This window comes from Hippoglossus stenolepis, chromosome 14, assembly GCF_022539355.2.
Source record: "Hippoglossus stenolepis isolate QCI-W04-F060 chromosome 14, HSTE1.2, whole genome shotgun sequence".
Classification (NCBI taxonomy): Eukaryota; Metazoa; Chordata; class Actinopteri; order Pleuronectiformes; family Pleuronectidae; genus Hippoglossus; species Hippoglossus stenolepis.
This window is the reverse complement of record NC_061496.1, coordinates 17,947,662-17,970,743: the sequence shown is the minus strand read 5'-3', so window position 1 is coordinate 17,970,743 and position 23,082 is coordinate 17,947,662. Positions and strand designations below refer to the sequence as shown.

General features: G+C 42.6%; 2 protein-coding genes across 10 annotated transcripts in view; both read right to left on the bottom strand.

Annotated features, from left to right (window-relative positions):
- mbd3b (methyl-CpG binding domain protein 3b) overlaps positions 1–23,082 on the bottom strand; it is a 37,964-nt gene that overhangs the window by 11,226 nt on the left and 3,656 nt on the right. For 7 of the 9 annotated variants that reach the window (XM_047343041.1, XM_047343042.1, XM_047343045.1 and 4 more), the window contains 5 exons: positions 21,237–21,374; positions 21,057–21,147; positions 20,420–20,597; positions 19,058–19,210; positions 17,641–18,856 (listed from right to left, as the gene is read on the bottom strand). In XM_047343041.1, the coding sequence (XP_047198997.1) occupies positions 19,063–19,210; positions 20,420–20,597; positions 21,057–21,147; positions 21,237–21,374 (555 nt within the window). In that variant the 3' untranslated portion in view covers positions 17,641–18,856; positions 19,058–19,062. Of the gene's footprint in view, positions 1–13,562; positions 13,598–17,640; positions 18,857–19,057; positions 19,211–20,419; positions 20,598–21,056; positions 21,148–21,236; positions 21,375–23,082 lie in introns of those variants that run through there. The other 2 variants (XR_007034822.1, XR_007034823.1) reach the window with 2 other exon arrangements.
- On the bottom strand, positions 165–17,130 carry si:dkey-110c1.10 (unconventional myosin-Vb). Its single transcript, XM_047343034.1, has 35 exons — positions 17,104–17,130; positions 16,322–16,432; positions 16,050–16,218; positions 15,062–15,206; positions 14,413–14,569; positions 14,163–14,306; positions 13,948–14,029; positions 13,722–13,829; positions 13,391–13,503; positions 12,993–13,261; positions 12,829–12,910; positions 12,329–12,469; positions 11,503–11,634; positions 10,916–10,999; positions 10,693–10,809; positions 10,497–10,594; positions 10,313–10,399; positions 8,224–8,544; positions 7,955–8,111; positions 7,585–7,824; positions 7,260–7,469; positions 6,740–6,833; positions 6,471–6,619; positions 6,152–6,361; positions 5,502–5,602; positions 5,284–5,389; positions 4,858–4,963; positions 4,426–4,551; positions 2,647–2,798; positions 2,287–2,376; positions 1,850–1,982; positions 1,466–1,763; positions 690–864; positions 500–580; positions 165–407 (listed from the first exon to the last, which is right to left on the bottom strand). The coding sequence occupies exons 1-35, from the start codon at positions 17,128–17,130 to the stop codon at positions 246–248; spliced, it is 4,977 nt and encodes a 1,658-aa protein (XP_047198990.1). The 3' UTR covers positions 165–245.

Sequence of the window (23,082 nt, the reverse complement as noted above, 5' to 3'; positions counted from 1 at the left end):
TTGTCATTAAGCATTCATGCCATTTTAAACACCAGTTAATTAGCTGAGGTGACCACTGACCCTGTGTAGCATACACACACTAATCCACTGATGATTAACAGGTTCATTGAACAAATTTAGGTCCCTGGAAAGATAAATGGAAGAGGAATTAAATTCACAACACACCCTGTTAAAAGTTATTTAATTTCAAGAAATCCAATACGTAGGCAGTGACACGGAACCCAAGAGGTCAGACGTCCTGTTTTCTAGACTCTGCGTAGAAAGGAAATCTTGAGGGCGTCTGGGATGACTAACTGCTCAGCGTGGAGCCCGGTGGGAGGCGAGTAGAGGAAAGTGACAGGAAACACTCGCCTCACGTCCAGTAAGAGCTGCGGAGGCTGCGAGTCAGAGCGGCCTTTCAGAAGCCCCTATAGGCGAGCGAAGATAAAGACGACTTGCATGAGACGCATAATTCTGAAATGATAATCAAAGATGTGACAGCTGTGAATCTGAACTGCACCTGGACAGTACGGATGAAATTCAGTGAGACTCTTTCTTCAAGGTCACTGTGAGGAGTGTAGAGGGTCAGAATCTTCACTATCTGTACAACAAAGATAAGACACCAGCAGACAGTTATACAAAAATATTTTGTGCAACACAAAAACAAAACATTTATTTTTCTCTTGATGGCAGATGACAGAGAGCCCCACCTGCTGGCTGGACAGTGCACTGCAGGTCTGAACTAGGGCCTGTGCCTCCGCCTCAGTTTTTTTCCCAGTCTGCAGAAGCTGAACTGCCTGGATCAGAGGCTCCAGCGTGGCCACAGCGCCCCCTGCCTGCAGATTACGGCTACGCAGCCACTCCTCCAACAGGCTCAGATTGTAGCTGTATGTCAAGAGGAAGACAATAATCCATTATTTCAGCGTTTCAGTCATTTTTCAATCACACATGTTGACACTCACTGGTACCAGCTTATTCACACGTGACGATTTTGTATTTTTTTAAGCGAACATCCCCCTGGGCTCTAAGAAACCGAGAGGGCTATTTGTCACTATTCAGAGATTTGCTGGGTTTCACTTTGTCAGGAAAAACATTTTTTATGTAAAAAACTGTAAAAAATATATGAATGTGGAAATGTAGGTGGTTAAGGGACATAAACTAGACTCTGAAAACATGAGTTTAAATCCTTTAGCATGGGAAGATATTGTCAAATCTAAAAAATAATTGATATTGTTTTAGAGTAGTAACATGAGAAAGTATATGAATTAAGGGCAGTATCTATCCATGCTTCTTCAGTCGTTACAGTATATATACAGTATATAATAGATGTCACGATATAGTAAGTTTTGTGGAGATTGAAAAATAATTCAATCTACTTTGTATGAACTAGCAAAAAACATGTCAGCAAGTTCTCTGTGTAGTCCAAATGAAGATGCAGTTGACAGATGGGGAAATGTTGCACATGTATATGTGTGTGTATTAATACCGTATCTGCATGCCACGATTCCAGCAGCATATGTCCTTCCGCAGCAGCAGGCTGTTCAGAGCGGAAGCGGAGATGAGGTAGGTGAGCTGGTGAAAGGCCTGTTCCATCAGTGGTGCGGGCAGAGCCTGATGGGTCATGGCAGCGTGAAGGACTCCCAGCTCCCTCAGCACCGACGCTATGGTGGGAGCAACACCTGCTGCAGTCCTGGGGTCCGAGCCGGCTCGCTTCCTGGATGCACCCAACTTCACAGCTGAGCCAGAGAGACCAGGGATGGTCTCAGACTCCAGCATGGCGGGGACTGAGGGAGACGAGATTAGCAGCATGTGAGTGAACAGGAGAAGCTGAGGCACTAGCATGGGTATCATCCTCAGCGTATAGTCATACCTATGATGTTCTGCAGGCGTGTCTCAGTGATGGAGAGGAGCTGCTGATAGGCCTGGATGCAGAGGTCGCTCAGGGCGTGAATCAGGTCGCTCAGGTCGCTCGTCAGTGGAGCCAGTTCAGTTGAATCAAGGGTCTGAAGAGTAACAAATACATTCACATCGTAAAATATATTGGGAATTTCTCTGTGAGACCGTTACTAATCCCATCAAGAAAAATAATCAGTTATTAAATAATGTTTTTTACCACTTATTTTAGAAAGTGACATATTCAGATGTAAATGATAGATTAGTGACACTTTTACAGGATTACAAAATACAGAAAGCAGATAAAAAATATATAATTATAAATTTAAAATACACATCATAATCACACATTGAAGTATAAGATAAATATACAATAAATAAAATAGAACATTTTAAAATGGATGCTCCTCCTGCCTGTTTTGGGGAGTGCTGGGTCAGCAGGTCGTGCAACACACAAACATTCTTCAGCCACAGAGCTGTCATGTCTATATTGTTGTTATGTTTCTGCAGGGACAGAGGAGAGAAGAAGTTATGTTGTCACATGGAAATAAACAGTATACTAGGTTTTGTTGTGGTTTAGTTTCTCCATAGTAACCAGATTGTTGCAGTTGGACTCACAAGACAAAACTATCGGTGGCGATCACAGGATAGAGTTTCAAAGTTATCTGTGCCTTTCTCTCTGTGAGTGACAATCTACCTGACGTGACATGAACTGTCCTCACACATTAATCCTCAACCATCTGGTACAGTGAGCAGGTTCAGAGCTCAGGTTACCTTCAGAGCTGCCTTCACAGCAGTGACAGCAGTGCTACAGAGCGAGCGAGCGTGAGTCTGGTCCCTGCTGCAGTCGGCCTGGCGGACACACAGGGAAAGCACGATGGCAGGGAGACCGGGAGGCAGGGACAGGGCAGTGTCCACACGGATGTCTGGACGTCACAGGCGAGAGAGAACAGCACAGTGAACATGGTCAGGTCATACCTGTCAGACGTGAGTTTGTTCTTGTGACTCAAGTACAGCAACACTTCATAGCTGTGGTCTCTTGATGTGGTCAGATCATCACATACATAACATAACTTTAGTAAAATGTCTCATTCATTATCTATAAATGGTAAATAGCTGTATTTATACTTTCTAGTCCTGATGACCACTCAAAGCTCTCTATCACACACACTCAGTATCATGCCCAAGGACACTTAGGCAGGTTGGATGGGGGAGACTGGGATCGAACAGCCTACATTCTGGTAAGTGGATTATCCACTCTACCTCCTACCAATACCACTTATTATTTTAAAACTCACAGAGGGTTGGAGGCAACCTCAGACATAAAGTGAAAAGCCAAATGTAAGGTTTGATTTCAAACTTAGTGTGAACGACACTCCTATGGTTACTGAGATCAAATATCAGAAGGATTGCTGGAATCAGAATCATTTATTAATGACCACCCAACCAAGTTGGTGGAATTCCTTCTCGCTACAGCTCATCTCAACAGAAAAAATAATATAGACATAGACAGCAGTGACACATGAGTAGACAATATAAATACAAGACAATATCACATTCAGTGATAGTGCAGAGTGTTTAAAGTGCATGTAAATCATGATTGTTCATCAAAGTCCTCATGGCTGTGTTTTTGAAACAGGATGATTTGGTGGGCAAGGGGCTATAGCGCCTCCTAGAGGGCAACAGTTCAAATAGGATGGGAATAATATGGGTATAATTTTTTTTTTTGGACGGACAGACGGACGGATTTTATTATTTTTATTTGTTTTCGTCTAACTGACAGATAGACAGTCTGTGCATATTATTTACGTTGCAACGTTGCTTCGTCCGTCACGTGATGTCGATCCTTGCCTGCTAATTGCTCATTACGGTCCACGCTATCAATTGCACATCACACTGTGAAAATGTGTCAATCGAATGACAGTTGTAAAACAAAGCTTACTTCCTGTTGCCAGTAGGTGGCGCCATCACTATTATTACATACAGACATATAGATCTGTTCAAGTAGGGGCTCTGATGTAGAGTGAGCAATTTTGTGTCAATTGGACAATGTTACCACAACTTAATTTTCACACTGATCAGTAGGTGGCGCTATGACCCTGAACTAATATTAATATATGGAGCTGTTCAGGTCAGGATTGTGATCATAGGTCAGTAGTTCGGAGCCGGTTGGATAATGCAGATTGGATTTACAAAGTACTTTCTGTTTTATGGCGAATCAGTAGGTGGCGCTATGACAGTGAGGAAATATTGACACATAGAGCTGTGCAGGCTTGGACTCTGATCATGAGACAGAAGTTTGGCGGTGATATGACAATGCACACTGGAGTTATGATTACATCGTCTCCTTTGGCGAAGGATGATCCTTCGCCGCACCTCAACGTTTACATGGTTTGAGGTAGATGTCACGGGTAGCATTCAACATTTCAGAGAGAAAAACAGTGTCTGACATAAAGTGAGCATTTAAAGCATTAATGCACCTTTGATATTCTGGTGAAAGTGTATAAAAAGATGTGTAGATGAAGGTGAAGGTGGGCAGGGGCTCAGTCTCACCTGTGATGAGGTTCTTCATGAGCTTTGCTTCGTCTCTCTTCCTACACTCCAGCAGACCAGAGACTGCTGCTGGCTTCTGTTGGGACGGACAGGACGAGCTCTCTGCGCTCAAAGCTGATGGAAAAACTGGAAATGAAAACGCAAACAACTGAAAAACCAGCACCGTAAAAAATAAATACTAAGATAAACACAATAACTAAAAAGTGGATATTTTATCATTTCTAAGTTCATATATTAACCTTCTGAAAAGTACATTATGCATCATTATTTTCCAGAGCAATATAAGGTAATGCTCCAAATATCGCTACATACTCCGAATTAATATAAGAATAAAAACATTTTATTCTAAAAGTTATTCTGAAGTTTTAAAAACAAAAATCACCAAACAATAATTAGTTCGGAGACTTTTTCATGGTAGGAATGACGCATCACCTTGAGTGAGGAGTCGTCTGAGTGACACGGTGTTTCTCAGCTCCTTCAGCTCACTCCTCAGTCTGACACACTCTTGCTCTCTGGCCTCCAGCAGCTCCTGCAGCTCCTTCACACACAAACACACACTCACATGTGGGATTTGGGGTTTTATCCAGCGCCCTCGTCCCAAGTGACTCAACATGAGTGCAACAGACAAAAAGCTTTAAGTAAAACAGCATCAGCAGCAGCAGATTGTGAGGGCAGCCACACTCCACAATACACTGACTCTTACATTGTTGACTGGTTATGTAAGAAAGAAATGCTGGGAGATGAGGAAAACAGAAGGAGGTAAGGATGGGAGCATGAGAGCAAAAACCAATCAGGACTCAGTTTATACATAATCTTTCAACAGAGTCCTTCATGCACCACAGATGACCACCTCCATACCTGTGGCTGTGATGCAGAGGAAGAAGCAGAGGATGCTTGATGCCTCAGAGCCTCCAGCTCCTCCTCCCACTGACTGCGCTGGTTACGCAGCTGACTCTCCAGGAACCTGACACCCACAGAGGGCGAGATGAAACAGGAGGACAGAGTTTATCCACCACATATAAATCCTGTGATTTAAACCACAGGGATGAGTCAGTGGTGACAGACGACTGACTGACTTGTTGGCCACTCGTACGGCGTCGTAGGCGTGTGCCAGGTCCTCTCCTCTCATCTTCACCGCCGGGTCTTTGGCCACGTCCATCTTCTCCATCAACGAGTCCTGTCAGAGCAAACAAGAACACAGTGAGAAAAAAGAACAATATCCGACTGATGTGGATTTTTTTAGGCCGATGTTTATACAAATATTAGGGATAATTACTGATATACATATTTTAAAATAATTTGCAATGATGACTAAGATTTTGTTATCAAACCCTTATGACAGAGAAATGTGTTTAAGGCTTGATAAGTTTTACAGTTTAACCATAAACTTCATAATACAAATACAACCAAATATATATAACCCGAATCAAGATTTTTTAAATGTGAAATGTAAACTTACTGCATTGTTTATTCTGTATGCAGATCATTTCTGCCAGAGGCTCATTTTGGCAGATACTTATCACAACAGAAAAATTATTTGCACTTCTCTGAAGTACATTTTTTGCCTGATGAATTTCTAGCACCGAAATGTCACAAAGAAATCACAAAAAGTAAGTAAGACAGTGTGGAGGACTGATACATTAGTTGAGCTCAAGCAAAGACTTGAGCTCTTCTATTTTGTAGGAGTATTTTGTGACGTTCCTCTTTGACTCCTACATCCTCTCACCATTGTTGTTTCTGAGCTACACACAGAGAGTGTCCTCTCCCGGCAGGGAGACGTCCCAATGACCCCGCGCACCTCCTCAGGAGAGGGGAAGGCAAACGGGAATGGTGACAGGGGGAGAGGGGTGAGGGACTGGGGTGACAGTAGGGTGGGTGAGGGAGGCTCAAAGCTCAGACTCTGGGTGGAGTCTGTCCTCCTGTGGCCACTGGTGCGCTGTCATGAGGAGGAAAAATAAACACGCTCAGCAACCAAGATGGAGTTTAACACCCAAACTGTGCTTGTTTGGAGTTATTTCAGTGTGTGTCTCAGTGTGTTTATGAACCTCAGTGAGCAGACTCATCTCTCTGAGGTTGTCGTATCTGTGCTCCAGTCGGGTGAACTCTCTCAGGAGGCCCTGGTACTTTCTCCTCTCTTCATCCAGCTCCACCCTCAGAGCCGCACTCGCCTGGGACACAGCCTGATGGACACACTCTGCACACAAACGCACGCACGCACGCACGCACACACACACACACACACACGAGGAAGAATACGGAAAACAGTGTGAGGAGAAAAAACAGAGAGAGTGTATGAAGCAGTGAAGTAACTCACCCTCTTGAGCTTTTTCTTGTTCAAGTGAGCGAGCAGAGAGTTCGTCTCTCTCTTTGCTAAAATCATCTTTTTCTCTCTGCAGCGTTTGCAACTCCTTCAAAAATGAGAAAGAAAGAGAATCAGTGATTAAAACCTGAATTGTTCAATAGAAAATAAGAAAATTCCACAATGATTTTATATATTTAAAAATAATCAATAAGGTAAAGGGGATTTGTTCATCGATCTAATCAGAGCGGGAACATAACATTAGACCCCGCCTCCTGCAGCGGCAGCATCACTGCTGGTAAAACCCCATTAAGAAAAGGTCGAGCCTTAATGATTTAGTAGACTGTTGCATTAGGGAATAGGAGACACTCACCAAGTACTATTACTTTTAATACCATAGGTCCATTTAAAAGCAAATGATAACTTACTCTTATCCTGAAGTAGAACAACTTGAGAACATTTTTGTCTATTCGTACTTTTACTTGAGTAAATCACCACTGTTGTTAGAGATGTTTTCTGTCACTCTCTGGCCTACTTGTGTGAGCTGCAGGATCTCCTGAGCAGCTTTGTCCTCGGCTCTCCTCCTCTTCTCTTCCTTCTTCTCACTGATGTCTGAGCAGGGCGGAGGCCTCTCCTGTTTCTGGCTCTCCAGTCTCTGTATGATCAGCCTCAGAGCCTCCAGCTCAGCAGTGGCGGCCTCTCGCTCTGCATGCAGGGTCCCTTTCAGAGCAGCCCTCTTTCTGGCCTGGACACATACAAACATTATCATGTGAATATGAAATGACATCTCAACACAGACGTTTTAGAGCTCAAATGGATCCCATCAGTGGATCACACCCGCCCTGAAACCCTCAGCCCACCTCCTGGTCGGCTCGTAGCTGCAGCTGCATCAGTTTGACCTCCATGCCCTTGTTGAGCTCTCGGTACTTCTCCACAGAGCGGGCCTCGGTCTTCAGTTTCAGCAGCCTTCTCCTGGCAGCCCTGCGGCGCACGCAGCACTGCATGAACACCACCGCCGCACGCACTCGCCTGTACGCCCGCCTCGCCAACCACCCACGCACTCTCGCCTGAAGCAACACAGTGGCACGTTCTGCAACCAACTGAGGAGAGAGAATAGAGTCCAAATGTTCCATCAGTTCAGGTTATGTCCCTGAAGCTTGCTCCTTTCAAAAGATCAAAATAAGAGATTATAAAACACACACCGAGGAGGTTTGTTCTGACTGTGCTGACCTGTCTGTATGTGCGGCGTGCCAGTGTGCCCCTGGTGAAGGCCTGGATGGTGACAGTGGCTTGGCGGATCATGAGGAACAGCTGTCGGACCACCACCATGCGGTACATCTTCTGGATCACTAAGGCAGCCTTGGTGTAGCGCAGGGTCAGGGCCAGTCTGACGCCAATGTGACAAAGAGGCAAATACTACTTAGATAAGTTTTGAGGAATGTGTGTGATCTAGAGAAAAACAACACATTGGATATAGATATAGTTTCTCCCCTCCTCACCGTCTGGCCAGAGCTCCTCTGCTGTATCTCTGTATGATGACAGTTGCCCAGAGGACCCTGGTGAATCTGATCCGTGACAGCCATCCTCTAACCCGGCTCTGGATGACCACAGCAGCCTCACGCAGCCTCTCAGCCCTCAGCCTCTCCAGGAGAGCCACCTGACCGGCCCTGAAAAAGACCTTGGTCTTTCCGAAGCAGTACTGGTCCGGGTCTGAGATGATCTGAGGCAGAGTCCGTCGACACGAGGCTTGCGCCTGCTCCAGACTCTGAGGCCCTCGAAGAAGAACGCGGTACCTGCTGAAGAACTCCTCGTACGTCCATCTGGAAACACAGGTTTAGTTCAGAAGTATGTACTTTTTTTTCATAGCACATTTCTGTGACGCTATTGTGTTTCCCAGGGACTGCGTTGATTTCACATGGGAGCGATTGAGGAAAAATGGATTGTTAGGGCCCGAGCACCTCCGGTGGGAGGCCCTATTTTATTTCGAAGGATTTGTATTTCCCTTTTGGGGCTTTTTCAGGGCCTAGACATGCAACAGGAAGCCCGCCATTTTGACTTTAGTGGCCATATTGGCCATTTTCTACATTTTTACTTTGATGTACTTGTCCCAGGGCTTTCATCAGATCAACTTCATACTTCATACAGATCAACGAAAAGTAACTACTTTTCGTTATTTAGTTACTGTTATTTAGTTAAATAACGAAAAGTAACGTAACGTACAGTTACGTAACGTAACGTAGCGTTGCGTTGCGTTGCGTTGCGTTGCATTATGTTACGTTACTTTACGTAACTTTAGTTTTCGTTACGTTACGTTACTTTACGGATTTTCGTCCGTCTGTCCGTATTTTAATTTTTTTCTTTGGACGGACAGATGGACGGATTTTCGTCCATCTGTCTGTCCATATATATCTTTTTTTTTGGGACGGACAGACGGACGGATTTTCGTCCGTTTGTCTGTCCGTATTTTATTATTTTTTTGGGACGGACAGACGGACGGATAATTTTTATTTATTTTTTCTTTCCGGATGGACAGACGGACGCTCCATATATTAATATTAGTGCAGGGTCATAGCGCCACCTACTGATCAGTGTGATAATTATGTTGTTGTAACATTGTCCAATTGACACAAAATTGCTCACGCTACATCAGAGCCCCTACTTGAACAGATCTATTAGTCTGGCAACAGGAAGTAAGCTTTGTTTTACAACTATCATTCGATTTACATAAAATTTTCACAGTGTGATGTGCAATTGATAGCGTGGACCGTAATGAGCAATTAGCAGGCAAGGATCAACATCGCGTGACGGACGCGATGCAACGCGGAGACGTGTGCTTGGTCATTGATCGCTCTCTCCACTAACCGCAACAGGCTTCAAAATGCGTGTGCTCGGGCCTGTTAGTGCTACAACGTAGCCCTAGTCTAAACTTGAGATCATATTTTTGATCATGAAAATTTTGAAAAATGCCCGATCTCACAATGTTAACGAAAGTGCATCCGCCCTCTAATCTGAATCTGCCCTAAAATGTAACAGGTTCTTCCTTGACCACAACCTTCAATCAACTTTCATGGAAAGTCTTTCAGTTGTTCTTTTGTAATCTTGCTTACAAACATACAAACCAACCAACATACGGAAAAGGAGAAAAAACATAACCCCTTGACGAAGGTGAAATATAGAAATTCAATGAGCAGCAATTCAAAGAAGAGAAAGATAATCTGTTCATAATACAGAGGAATTAACTTAGAATAAGTGACACACAAAACAAAATGCGATATATGTCCAACATTAAAAAAAGCTTTCCAATCTACAGAAGAGATTATTAACGATGCTGTCTGATCTCAATAGGTGACACCTTTGGTAACCACAGATCTGTGAATAACAAGATCACGTCAGGTCGATACCAAACTCTCACAAAGTGAAACATGGTGCTTGTAAGATAAAATCGACATCTAAGAGTTTATTTTATAAACAAAACATACAAAACCTCTGTTCCTCTGGTTTCTCTTTCATCCGTATGTGACAGTTAATGTGATTTTAAAGGCTCAGTTCTGGATGAGAGCTTTGTATGTGTGATGAAGTCCTCACTACCTGGAAGGAAAACCTGCAGCACTGATACGAATGGTCTCCAGCACCCCACAGGCTCTCAGCTGTTGCACTGTCCTCTTGGGGTCAAACCTAACACGGAGAAGATGTTGTGTGTCATTTAGTGTGTTTCCAGTACAACACGTCTTTAACACAAAATACTGCAAACAGTCACAACTGTGAGACTTACATGAACGGCTCTTTGAGGTCGTTGGGTTTGATGCAGCGGACGTAGTGAGGGGTGGTGCTGTTGAGGGTGTCCATCAGCATCTGTAGGGACTGACGGAACTGACAGGCACAAACACAGTCAGGCAAAGTGTAGTCAATACGAAGACTCACTGTTAACGGTCTGCAGTAGAAGCATCAGTGACTGAAAAGCAGCTCACCTGGAAGCCCACAGTCAGTCTGTGCTCTCTGGTCGCTCTTTTCCCTGAGCGAACACTCCCATTGGCCACAGAGGACACGTTCTCCTGCTGCTGAAACAACTCGGCCACAAGCTCAGACTGACACACACATTAACACACACATGCAAACACACAGGTTATTGATTCACTAGTCACATGCAAAATAAATATATTCATGAAATTTGCCACATTAGCACATATCTACCTGACTCGCTTTCATGATATTAACAAGCTCCTCATAGACTGTGTCTCGATTCTTGTCTAAAAATCCTTCACATTCATACTGCACCTGAAAAGAAACGATACAAACACAGCAGAGAAACACACAAATCACTTTAACAGTCATGACGACAGCTTCATCTTCAATAAGGGACAGTGATGAATGTTGATTCACTACAGTTCTCATCCAGTTATTATGGTGGCCCTGAAGAACAAATCACAAACACAACATGAACTTGTAACTGCTATATCCACAATGATCGCCAATGATTGGATCTGCACACGTTCTACTTGTTTTATGATTTGTTGTTGTGTTTAGTTTTTTTGCCATTGTGCTTCTCATATTTGTATGTTTTTCCCCTTTACTTGGAGTTTTTTTATTTGCCTTTTTGTTTTCTTATTTGCTGTTGTGGAATATTTGCTGTCGTAACTTATTATTTTCTGTTGTGACTTATTATTTGCTGTTGTATTTTCTATAATGCCGTTGTGTTTTTCCTTTACCAATTTGTTTTCTCATTAGCTTTAACTAACATTAACTGAATTGCGTGAGGAGTTTCGACCTTCGTCACTCACCAGGTCAGCAAAGTGCAGAACGATGAAGGCGCTGTTTGACATGCGAGGTTTCTGGAAGTGAGGGTGGGGCTTGCTGGTCAGGTGTTGGTCGTACAGCTTCCGCACCCAGCTCTCGTCTGAGCCTTTAGGCATCTGATCATAAACACAGACTATTTTCACAGAGACCACAGCTCGATGGACTATCAGTAAGCCAACTGGATTTCAGATGGAATTCTGTGCTGTCTGCTTTGACATATACCACACGATATTAAATGTGATTAGATTATGAATGGAACATATTGACTGACATAGTGTTAACACGCTTAGGTTAGGGTTAGGGTTAGGGTTAGGGTTCATAGGTTTCTGTGTAATGTCAGGCAGGAACTCTGGACAACAAAGAGGCAAATACATTGGGTGGGAGAGAGATTATGAAAAAGAGATAAAAAGAGACAGAAGTTGAACAGTAAACTAGAATGACACTGAGTAGAAGGCATACTTCGGACTAAAGGCCCATCAGTCCCTTTAAATTCAATCAAGCTGCACTAAATTACAGTCACTAGTCCTCTAAATATTCCATGAATGATTACCTGGGGAATTTGTGAAAATGTCAAACAAAACACCCTCACAATGTTAAAGAAAGTGAAAATAGAAATTCCTGGATTGACCCCCTGATCCTGATCTCATCAAAACTTCATGGGTTCTCTCCTGACCACTATCCTTCATGGGAATCAGCCCAGTAGTTTTTGCATTACCCTGCTATCTACTGCAGCCGAAAACATAACCCCCTTGACGGAGGTAAATAAGACAGAGGCGAGAAAGAGAGAAGGAGAGAGAGGGCGTGTCTGACCCTGCACTCCTCATCTAACAGATCAAACAGGCCCAGTTGTCCCTCGACGAGGTTGATGCACTGCTGATTGTCACTGAATTCAATCTTGCTCCAGGGCAGCTCCTCCCGGACATACTCCTCCTGCTCCAAGTGGAACACGTGCTGCAGAGAAACACATCAGCTCTTAGAAAAACTGAAAAATATCAAACGCTGACAGAGAAAGAAATGCAGCAACGTTTGAAAAATGTTTGCAAAAGATTAGGAAAGAATGAATAAGACGCACGTATTGAGAGTGCATTAACCTGAAGAACTGAAGACAGGATTTACACTGAGACAAGTGTCTGCATGTTACATGTGTGCCTGACGAATTAAACAGTGTAGGAGTAAGTGATGAAGTGACAGGCTGAACTTAATGAAGATGGTGACAGACACTGAAAATCATTTAGCTGCTGGCAGGTGTGAGTCCAGTGCCTCTGGTTGTAAAAACAAACAAACACATAAAACCTCTGTCAGTGACTTACCCTGTTAAACTGCTGCTGGAGCTTCTCGTTTGCATAATTTATACAGAACTGCTCAAAACTGTTCCGATCAAAGGTCTCAAACCTGCTCCGAGACAAAGACTCGTCAATTCAACTATACACTATATGTCTTTTTGTATTTAATGCCACCAAGCCAGATCACTCACCCATAGATATCTAGTACCCCTATGAATGATCTGGTCTGTCCCCTCTGGGAGCGCAGGGCAGAGTTAAGTCTCTGGACGGTCCATGTGAACAACTGGCCGTAGATGTGTTTAGCCAGAGCATCTCTGGCCACTACGGCCTGCTGCCCAGACCTCGGTTTGACCAGCATCTCTCCCCCTACAGCCAGCCTGCGATGACACAGCCAGTGAGCCATCTGAGGTCCCTCAACTCCAAGTAGCTTGGAGAAGACGGCCAGGGAGCGGTCATCTGCCTGGAAGAGACACAGAGAAAGGTACAACTGCTACAGTGATGCACTTAGTGACAGATATATGAGTAAACATGTGTTTAAAGAATAACTGAAGCCATGGGGGCATAGGTACAAAAGTAATGAATTCTTTACATCAATATAACTCTTATCAGAACTTCTCCCACTGGCTTGGATGTTGGCATTTCCCAGGTGTAGAATAGCTGAGAGGATCCTGAAGAGCTCCATCTGCTGGCCAGGCTGAACACCTGCAATTTTTAGAAATACAAAAGGCTGTTTTGTTAATTCTTCATAACTTAGGACAGTATGTGTGTCTGTGTGTGTGTGTGTGTGTGTGTGTGTACTTGAGGGGGGAGTTTTTGTGTTACATTCTGTTTGTGTGAGAAGTGCTATATAAATAAAGTCTGATTGATTGATTGGTTGATTGATTGGAAATGTGCAATGTGTGAATTTGAATACTCCATACCCAGGATGGTGAAAGCATTGCGAGTGCGCTCCAGGTCTGACACATCATCAGCACCAGGAATCTGCATCTCTCCTCCCTGATTGGTGTAGCGGAAATTCTCAGGTGCATCTGGGAAAGGAAGGAAATTTACCCTCATCGCTCTCGGACTGCATGTGACATCACGACAACATGCACACAGTGTTTCATGTGAACGTGGTTCAGAGCGTCGCCTGTGATTAAGTCTCACCCAGTTTGAGGGATCTCATTTCAGGCAGCTCTCTGGAGGCACACAGCTGGTAGAAGATGTGGTAGTTCCTCTCTGAAGAAGCCTTCCATACAAACAAATATCAGATTATGTGTCACAACACTCACAAATAGCAGCTTTTAACAATATATATGTGAAAAAAGAAAACAGAAATGTCCTTAGGTCTGTCTGTCCCAGCCAGGTGAGTCAGAGTTTACCTGGAAGACGACCCGTGACTTCTCCAGTAGATACGTCCTCATTTTAGCACCGATAATGTCGCCCTTTCTACCAAAGCCGATCTCAATGTATTTCCCAAAACGACTGCTGTTGTCATTTCGAGTGGTTTTAGCATTCCCAATGGACTGTGGGTAATGATAAAAATTATTAGTTTTTTTATATTATTATTTTATATCTTTATATGACATCCCATACTGTAACTAAGAGTAAGGGACAAATATCCCTCCTCACCTCCATGATGGGGTTAGAAGCCAAGACTCTCTCCTCCACACTGGTCTGCTGGGCTGCTCCTCCGACCACAGCAAAGTATCTCATGGTGAATTTGGCTGAGACAGTTTTTCCTGATCCTGACTCCCCACTGATGATGATCGACTGGTTTTTCTCCTCCCTACCAACATATTTATACATCTCATACACGCTCATATCTGCAGGTTTATCACTATTAGTGATAGAGTATATGAAATGTTAACATCACAGCTGCAAAAGGCCAAAAGGCCACAGTTAAAGGGATAGTTCACCCAATAATGAAAATGCACTCATTATCTACTCACCACTATGCTTATAGAGGGGTGGGGGCGAAGTGTTTGAGTCCACAAAACACTTTGGGAGTTTCAAGGGTAAACAGCGTTGCAGCCGAATCCAATATAATTGAAGTAAATGGTGACCACTTTTTTTTAACGTCAGGGCTTACGGACACTAGGATGACACCACAGGAGCAGTATAAAGAATCGGTGACCAGTTATTTCGATTGAATTAGATTCGGCTGCAACGCTGTTTACCCCTCAAACACTTCACCCACCCCTCCATCGGCATAGTGCTGAGCAGATAATGAGTGCATTTTCCTTTGGGGGAACTATCCCTCTGATCTTTGAGGTCTGACCTGGTCATGGTGCGGTAGGCCTCCTCTGCCACTGAAAAGATGTGAGGTTCCATGTCGGCCATGTCCTGACCACTGTAAGCATCGATCACCTCCTCTCCGTAGATGTGGAGCTGGTCATAGGGATTGATGGCCACTAAGACGATACCTGAAACATGAGCATCAGCATGAGTGTGGTAATATATAAACAGTATAATATATAAACAGAGACAGAGTCGTAAATGGGGCAAGGATCATTGTGGGTGATGAGAGGAATCCTCTCGCATCCTCATTTAAACTATCTACAGCAAAAAGATAAAAATGTCCTTTATTCCACAAGCTATGAAGTAAACATGCAGATGAAAAGAGGGTGTCCAGCTGGTCTGGACCAAATCTCTGTCAATACAGAGCTGCTTAAAGGTGCAATGCAAATGTAAGTGTTGGGTATATCTTCATGTTTTTATGTTGGTGTGGAAATGCTCTCTGATTATTGCAGCAAAACAATTTCCCTACAGGGACAACTAAAGAATCTATATATCTGTACTGAGAGGACTTATACATACTACACAATGCACAATAGACAGAGAAGTACAATGTATATTTACACTTGACCGTCATTGCAGAAAAGTGGGGTCATCAAAAACTGGATCTTCAGAGGCAGTAAAAAAAAAGAATTTAAGTAAATTTTCTTGACACAACTAGACAGATGTAAATCTACAAAAAAAAAGGATTTGTTCAAAATGGAGTGTGAGCTGTGGAGCATATTTCTTAAATTTGAAATCATAATCTTTACAGTAAATATGGTCATTATAATAGGGTAGTGTATATCTATATGTTTATAATTATTCAAACAGAAGCACATAGTGGCTTCCTGTTTCTGTTTCTAGCATTTTGGCACTGTACGTCTCAAGAACACTTGCAGGTACATTGTCCCCATTTCCACTGTGACAGTCCTCCCTAAGATTTCTGTCAATCTCCCGCTGTCCTCTGCCTCCATCTGTTCCAGGCTCACCACAGTACGTGTAGATGCTGCTGTAGTCCAGGAATCGAACCCGCAGGTTGTGCAGGACAGCCGGCTCATGGAGGAAGCTGAGAGCTGTGAGATCGTTTTCCCCCTCCAGGATGTCGGGGTTCCCCAACGGTGGGAGATCAGCAGGAGAGCCCACTGGGTAATGCGTCTCCTGTCAATGGGAGAGGAAGTCAGAGGTGTATTTTGGGGGGAGGGGGCCCAGTAAGTATTTTGTGAAAATATTGGAGGGATGTTGCAGCTTTCATGTGTGTCACCTTTCCATTAGAGAGCTGCAGCAGCAGATGTTTCTCTCCAGGAGCGTAGTCCTGGAGGAGTTGGGCTGAAACCCAGACTGCATCCGGATCAGGAATCCACACACTTGCCCCCTAAGGAAGAAACAGACAATTGTGATGATAAACTATTAAAATACCGCATTGAATAATAAAAATGGAAAACACACTTGCCATATGTTATAACAACGTGAAGTCTGGGAGAGAAAACATTTTTTATTTCACTCTCTAACACTGTGCAGGTACATGTCACACTTCCTGGCCTGCCCTACACAGATTTGTCACCCATCAGCATAAAAGCCTCCTAAACAGTGTTAAAAATTAACACTAGTCATCCTCCTCTAAATTGCCTGCATGGATTAGCTATTATCTACGCCCAACATGTCTAATTCACCAACTAATATGTCAGTTTCAATCCACATTCTGATCAGTACAGTTTTATAGATTATTGACCATTGTTCATAGAAATGAGAATAAAAATAACAAACTTTTTTGCAGATTTTTTAACAGGAAATCTATCAACTATTGGCTGAAGAACACAAACAAAGAAAGGTAATGATTTGGACATCAGGGTAAGAGTCTATGAAAATGTACATAACTAGAAAGGACTGATAAATACACATTTTACAAGTATTAGCGGTTGTGCTTTTAATATTGTAATCATTACTCCTCTTTAAAAGGACGAGAAAAAATAAATGATAAAGGGTGAATCATTCTAAAAATGCAAAGAAAAAAAGAGACACACACTCGATTACATTCAGTCTTACCTTACTGTAAAGCTCCAGTGTTGCCATATCGACTACTTTAAAGCGTGAGCAGCGACATAACTCTGAAGATCAGAAAGGCAGGAGGGTTGACATGAAGACGCCGGTTTATCCTCTACTCATCTGCGGAGCCACTGTCAGTGCAGGTGACAGCGTTTTGCACTTTGTCCACGTTGCACATAAAAGCATGGGCACTGTCACGTTAACTGTTAATCTGGATGGAGGAGTTTGTCCATTCTGACTTATTCCTGCAAGGCAGAGGGACTTTAAGACAGCCCTTTTAGTGAGGGGGGGGTCAGATACATCTAAATACAGAGCGCATACACCCAACCAGGCTCAACAAGCCTCTTATTAAACCACATTTTAATTCACAAGATCCAGATATTTATTCAGATTTGCACAAAATTCCCCACACTCAAATATCAGTCCTGTTTTTGACTAATCTTGCTGAAGACGTACAAACACAAACATTGGTAGAGGTAATAAAATTGTTAATGTACAGAGAAATTATTGAGAGAAAATAAAAACACCAACAGCAGATTTACGGACATACTGACTCATTTTAATAAGTAATACAATCAAATTCATTTCAGCAATCAGCCTGCTGATATCGAAAAGGGAATTTTTAATAATGTGAATCAAGTCATTCACCATCAAGCTTTGACATACAGGGAGACAGAATAAAATAAACTATTATTACTCTGATAATAAATGAAAAGACATTAAAACTATAATCTGTCATTTGCTGTCACCAAATTTGCGCGTGTTTTTCGAGGAGGCAGCACGTGTGTGTGGTAATGTTGACACACAGAAACAAAGCCATGGCACCTAACCGCAATGTTTACCAACATCACTCAGCACCTATGTATATATATATATATATGATGATGATGATAAGAGTTAAAAACAGTAACAGCTGTACTACAGAAAGAGGTTTCAAGTCATTTCTTCTCTATTGTGCTCATCAAGTTTTCAAATACAGACAAAAGTCAACGACCTCACAGTTCTCAAAAATGACGAGCTTCCTCTTTGGTCAGTACTGAACATGACTCACAGGGTGACATGGAGGATATTTCCTTGAGGTAACAATATAAAAGTTGACTCTGTCCCCTCTGATGGATGAACACAAGCTTCAAAGTACATCTGCAGTTTGGCCCTGAAGCTGATTCAAATGAGCTCAAACCCTCGAAAACAGGGCTCTCTCTGTGTGTCTTATCAAACTACGCATGAAGTGCATCATGGAAATTAAGAGGGAGACGAGCCAAGAATACAAAACATTCATTTCAAATCTGCCCAGAAAAGAAGCATAAACACCCAAATGAACCCTTTGCTGACGTAAAATGTTTGGATATGACCTGATTGTCGCAAAAACTACAAACCCACTCAAAGCCTTCTACTAAGAAGTATGCACGTGATCATCAAAAATGGAATTTGACACTGTAGATAAGTTAAGAATATTTGCCAGTTCAGTTGAAGTCAATTTAAAAAAGAATCATTGAGTATATTTTCATGGCCGTTGGAGTCAGCGAATCCCATCCAGAGGAGTTAATGATGAATGGGCGCGTTAGAGACTCAGTTCTTTAGGCTGTTCTGGAGGGAATCAGGTTTATGTTGGTACTGGGGCAGGGGTCTTCATGGCTGGACTGGTGAAGGGCTCCTACTCTTCATAGTCGTGTGTGTGTGTGTGTGTGTGTGTGTGTGTGTGTGTGTGTGTGTGTGTAGCCGTTGAATGAACCGAACCAGGCTTTACAAAACCCTATAGGAAAAGATATCAACAATTAGGTTACATCTCAAATAAAATCATTTAAACTCCGCAAATGGCTAGAAACAGGAGTAGAAATAGAAAAATACATTCAGATTTTATTTATTTTTCTTTGTGTTGCAAGTGGAATAAAATTACAAGCTCATACATTTTCAGTTATTTTATTTGATGCCATGTAATCGTCCCCTGACCGACCTGTGCTATACGCTCTCCATGTCTTCGCTGCTGTTGCCCTCATCCTTCAGAGACTCCCCCTCGTTGGCAGACTCCTCGACGTGGGCCATCATATCAGCCATCAGTGCCTCCTCCAGCCTTTTCCTCACACTGTACACCAGCTCCTCCTGTTTCCTACACACAAACACAACAGGAAGCTGTTACAGTTGGCAGTTACAGCTGCTCCTAACAACCACCGAATCAGCACACAGCAGATGGTTTGTGTGTGTTTTTAATAGAGAGCAGGGTCACTTGTTATGGAATCTTGAAATTTTCAAAACAGAGACAACCCTGTCATCTTTGGGCAAAATACAAATTTAAAATTTGGCAGATATCTTAATTATTTATTTGCCTTTTTACCTCCATTTAGGAGGGTATATTTTCACCTCTGTATATTCCATGAAACTCGGAATGATGGAACAACATGGGCCAAGAATTCATAGGATTTTGGCACGGATCCATACTAAGGGGCAAATCCAGGAAGTTTTATCACTTTCATGAACATGGACAGTTGTTGTGATTTGACATATTCACCAATTGCACAGGTAATAGTTCATGGATCTAAATGAAAAACATCAGACACATTTAGGGGAGTGATATCTGTGATTTGGTGCCAATTTCAGAGTCCATGAGTTATCGTCCGATGACAAATCAGCCTCTGGGGTCAACAGCCAATACTTGGGGGGCTTCCTGTGTAGACAGCGGATATCTGGGGCAAAACTTTGTCTTCCGTTCGCTGTACACAGTTTACAGTCTGACAAGACAAGTACCATTGAATCTTTCTCCTCACAAAACACAAACAGCGATACTTTTTGTTTTAGGTCCAGACGACATTTTTGGCTGATCTCTATTGACAGTTATCTGCATATGAATGCAAATAAAATTAAAAGGTTATAGTCGATGCATTTTGGTCAATGTGTTCCACCTCTTTTGCACTCCACACAGACTGTACCTGCGGGACAACCAAAGCCTGCTCAAACATGATCGGCCAAACTAGGAACAGAAACCACAAGGGTTTTGGCCCAAAACTCTTTTCCCTTGCCAACAGATTCTGTAAATTCACATGTATAATCTGTTTATAGAGATTTCGTGTAGTGTGGAATTTAAGGAGACTGTTGGGCCTTGGTGGAAGTGTGATTGCCATTACATTTATAGTGGTTGTTTCGCTTTGACAAACAGAAGTCAATACCACAAAAACAGATATGACAGTCAATCTACACAAGAAGTGAATTTCTTCAATCACAGTGAACAAGATCTTAGCACAATTTGTTACACAACTGCTTCCTTGGCACACATTCCAACAGATGTTCAAACAGTGTAGAGTAGTGTTCAGTGATCACCCACCTGATGTCCTCATCGGTGACAATAAAAGCCTTGCATAGCGGCTGTGCCGTGTTGAGCCACACTCCCGGGTTCTTCTCTACAGCTGCAGACAGCTGGCCGGTGATGGGAGCGGCGCTGGTGTGAAGCGCGCTCGCAATGGCCGACAATAGAGTCTTATCTGAGCAACCGGGACCAACACCTAAGAGAACAATGGAATAATAATCAGACTTTTCTCAAGAAACATGTACGTTTCTTAAAACTGCACTCGGATTTAGTGATATCATAAAAATACAAATAACTGCTGCTGAAAAATCTGCTTAAAGCTCCTTGAATCTGTAACTCCTGACTCCATATTTTCATTAATTCTCTCTTTTTTTTTTATAAAAACAGCTTCAGGGTATTTAGCCTAGATGAGACAAGTGTGAAATGGGGAGACAGAGCTGGAGAGACGTGTCTAGTCTTTCTAGTTTTGTCCAAGTTTTAATTGTGACCTACCAGGACACTGCTGATGACAATTAGCCTCACGCTTACTCTGGTGCAGCATTTCTGTTTAATATTATACATTTTCCCTTATGAATACATTTAATTAAACAATTATATTTAAACACACCTAAATGATACTTAAGGAAAATAAACGATGTGTAATTGGTGTAATTACCTTGAAGGCCTTTAGGCAGTTCCATTGTTTTCACCAGCTCCTCTGCGATGTCATAAGCATTAAGACCGCCGAGTTTCTTCTCCCAGAAAAGCTGTGAACAATAAAACAGTGACAGTCAGAAAACACATGTCTCAGGTTTATGTGGGACGATGTTAACTGTGACGGACAGATGCTGTGTACCTGTCTGGGCTGGTCTACAGCTTTCTGAGGGTCTGTCTTCACTTTGTTGTTGGGATGGTTGGTAACCTTGGTAACAGGCTGCTTAAAGATGGAGGCCGTCTGTCTGACTGGCAGTGATGTGTTCAAGTCAGGTTTTCCCTAAAAAGACGCAAGGGCAGGATGGACAGGAGAGAAAATACATGTGCACCAGGTTATTTTAAGACCACATGTAGCCATTCAAATGAGAACAAAGCTTTTGCTGTGTGTGTGGATTTAAGAGTTGACTGAAGTGAACCAGTAAATAAAAAAAACTGGTTTGACTGTGGCCCTGTAAAACATAGGCTCACTGTGTGTTTGAAAAACATCTAAAAGCCACTTTTGGTTTGAATTGAATTAAGTATTATTGAATAATAGTACTAGTACTATTATCAAGTACTATTTTCATTATAGATAAATCTACTTCTACACTAGAACCTTTCCGGTTCTGGTTTGTAGCAAACTTTGTAGCGGTTTAAAATATGGCATTAACTGAGAAGGTGTCCGTTTTACCTAATCTAGGTTACACAAATTAGATTTCTACTGCCTGTCTGATAAGAGGCTACATTTATATTAAAAGCACATAACATTTTGGCACGTGCTCAAAACTTGGGCTGAACAGATGTTTCCGGGTGCATTAGCAACAATCAACCAATCACCAAGAAGATTTTCACCTCTATTGACACTAAATGATTGTTTCTGGTTGACGTTGAACATTTTACCTGCAGAGCTGAAACTAAAACCATGTTATCCAACTAGAGTTAAACACAACTCCACCTGCCGAAAGTAAAGGCAGTGTACAAAATAGCTCCTTCTTTCACTTATGCTGCTTTCAGATATGCACTGAGTTCCAGACATTCTCCTGAAACTTTCCAAAGGGGCTGTATGTGAGAACGCAGATATACAGTAAGTCAGCTGATCCCGACAATCTCTCCGAAAACCTTCCTGCCGTAAAAACTCCAGAAAATGTAGAATGAGAAGCCCTTGTGAGAATACAGCAGGAAATTCCCAGAAAGAGTGGGGGGTGCTGATGACATTTCTAACACGGGCGGACGCAAAACGGAAAAAAGCTAGACAAAAAGAATACAAACATCTCAGGATGAAAAGGAGGTGTCATACACGTAGAAGACACCAAAAAGATATAAAAACTGAAAAGACAAGAAGAGTCCATACGAACCAACGCTGCAGTCGATGTGATGTTAACAAAAACAACTCTTTTAGGCAGCAGAGTTGATACTTTATGTTCTGCCTCCTGCTCTACAGGTGTCTCTCCTCGCCTGAATGTTTCACACATTTTCCTGCTGTTGTGAGAGCGACTGACTCAGACAATCTCCTGCTGCGTTCTTCATGTGTGAAAGGCAACTCCGGAAAATGTCCAATTGTCTGCACATTTTCCAGAGGCAATGTTTGCAATGGCTTCACTCACTTAATATTTTACTCTGTAATTAGCGGTCAATTTTAATTTGTAGGTGTAGTGCTGCTGCATGACTGTTGTGTAGATGATTATTGCATCTATTAAAGTATGGTCCACGTCATGGACGACTTTCTGCTCCACAGAGGGAAGTTTCATGGTCACTATATAGTAAACAGAGTGTAATATGAACATAGGTCCTGTTCAGACCTGGTATTAACATCCGTCATCTGAACACAAGTGGTCAGAACTAAGTACATGTTCACACCTGACATTAAAATGAATCCGCTACTGCAATTGCTTTTGATCGGATCTCACTTCCCCGCTCTGTATGCAAGTAATCCCGACCGTCATTTGTGTTCGCGAAAACTAAATGATGTTGTTTTCACCCAGTCTGAGTTTATAGATGTGTCCAATGCC

What these genes read in the sequence shown, in the direction of transcription:
- si:dkey-110c1.10 (XM_047343034.1), bottom strand. Translation starts at nt 17,130, where the DNA reads ATGGCAACACTGGAGCTTTACAGTAAG. An exon ending in CAGACGACTCCTCACTCAAG is followed by an intron (nt 4,552 to 4,857) that starts GTGATGCGTCAT and finishes TTTCATTTCCAG; the next exon opens with TTTTTCCATCAGCTTTGAGC. An exon ending in GTGCACTGTCCAGCCAGCAG is followed by an intron (nt 581 to 689) that starts GTGGGGCTCTCT and finishes TTTGTTGTACAG; the next exon opens with ATAGTGAAGATTCTGACCCT.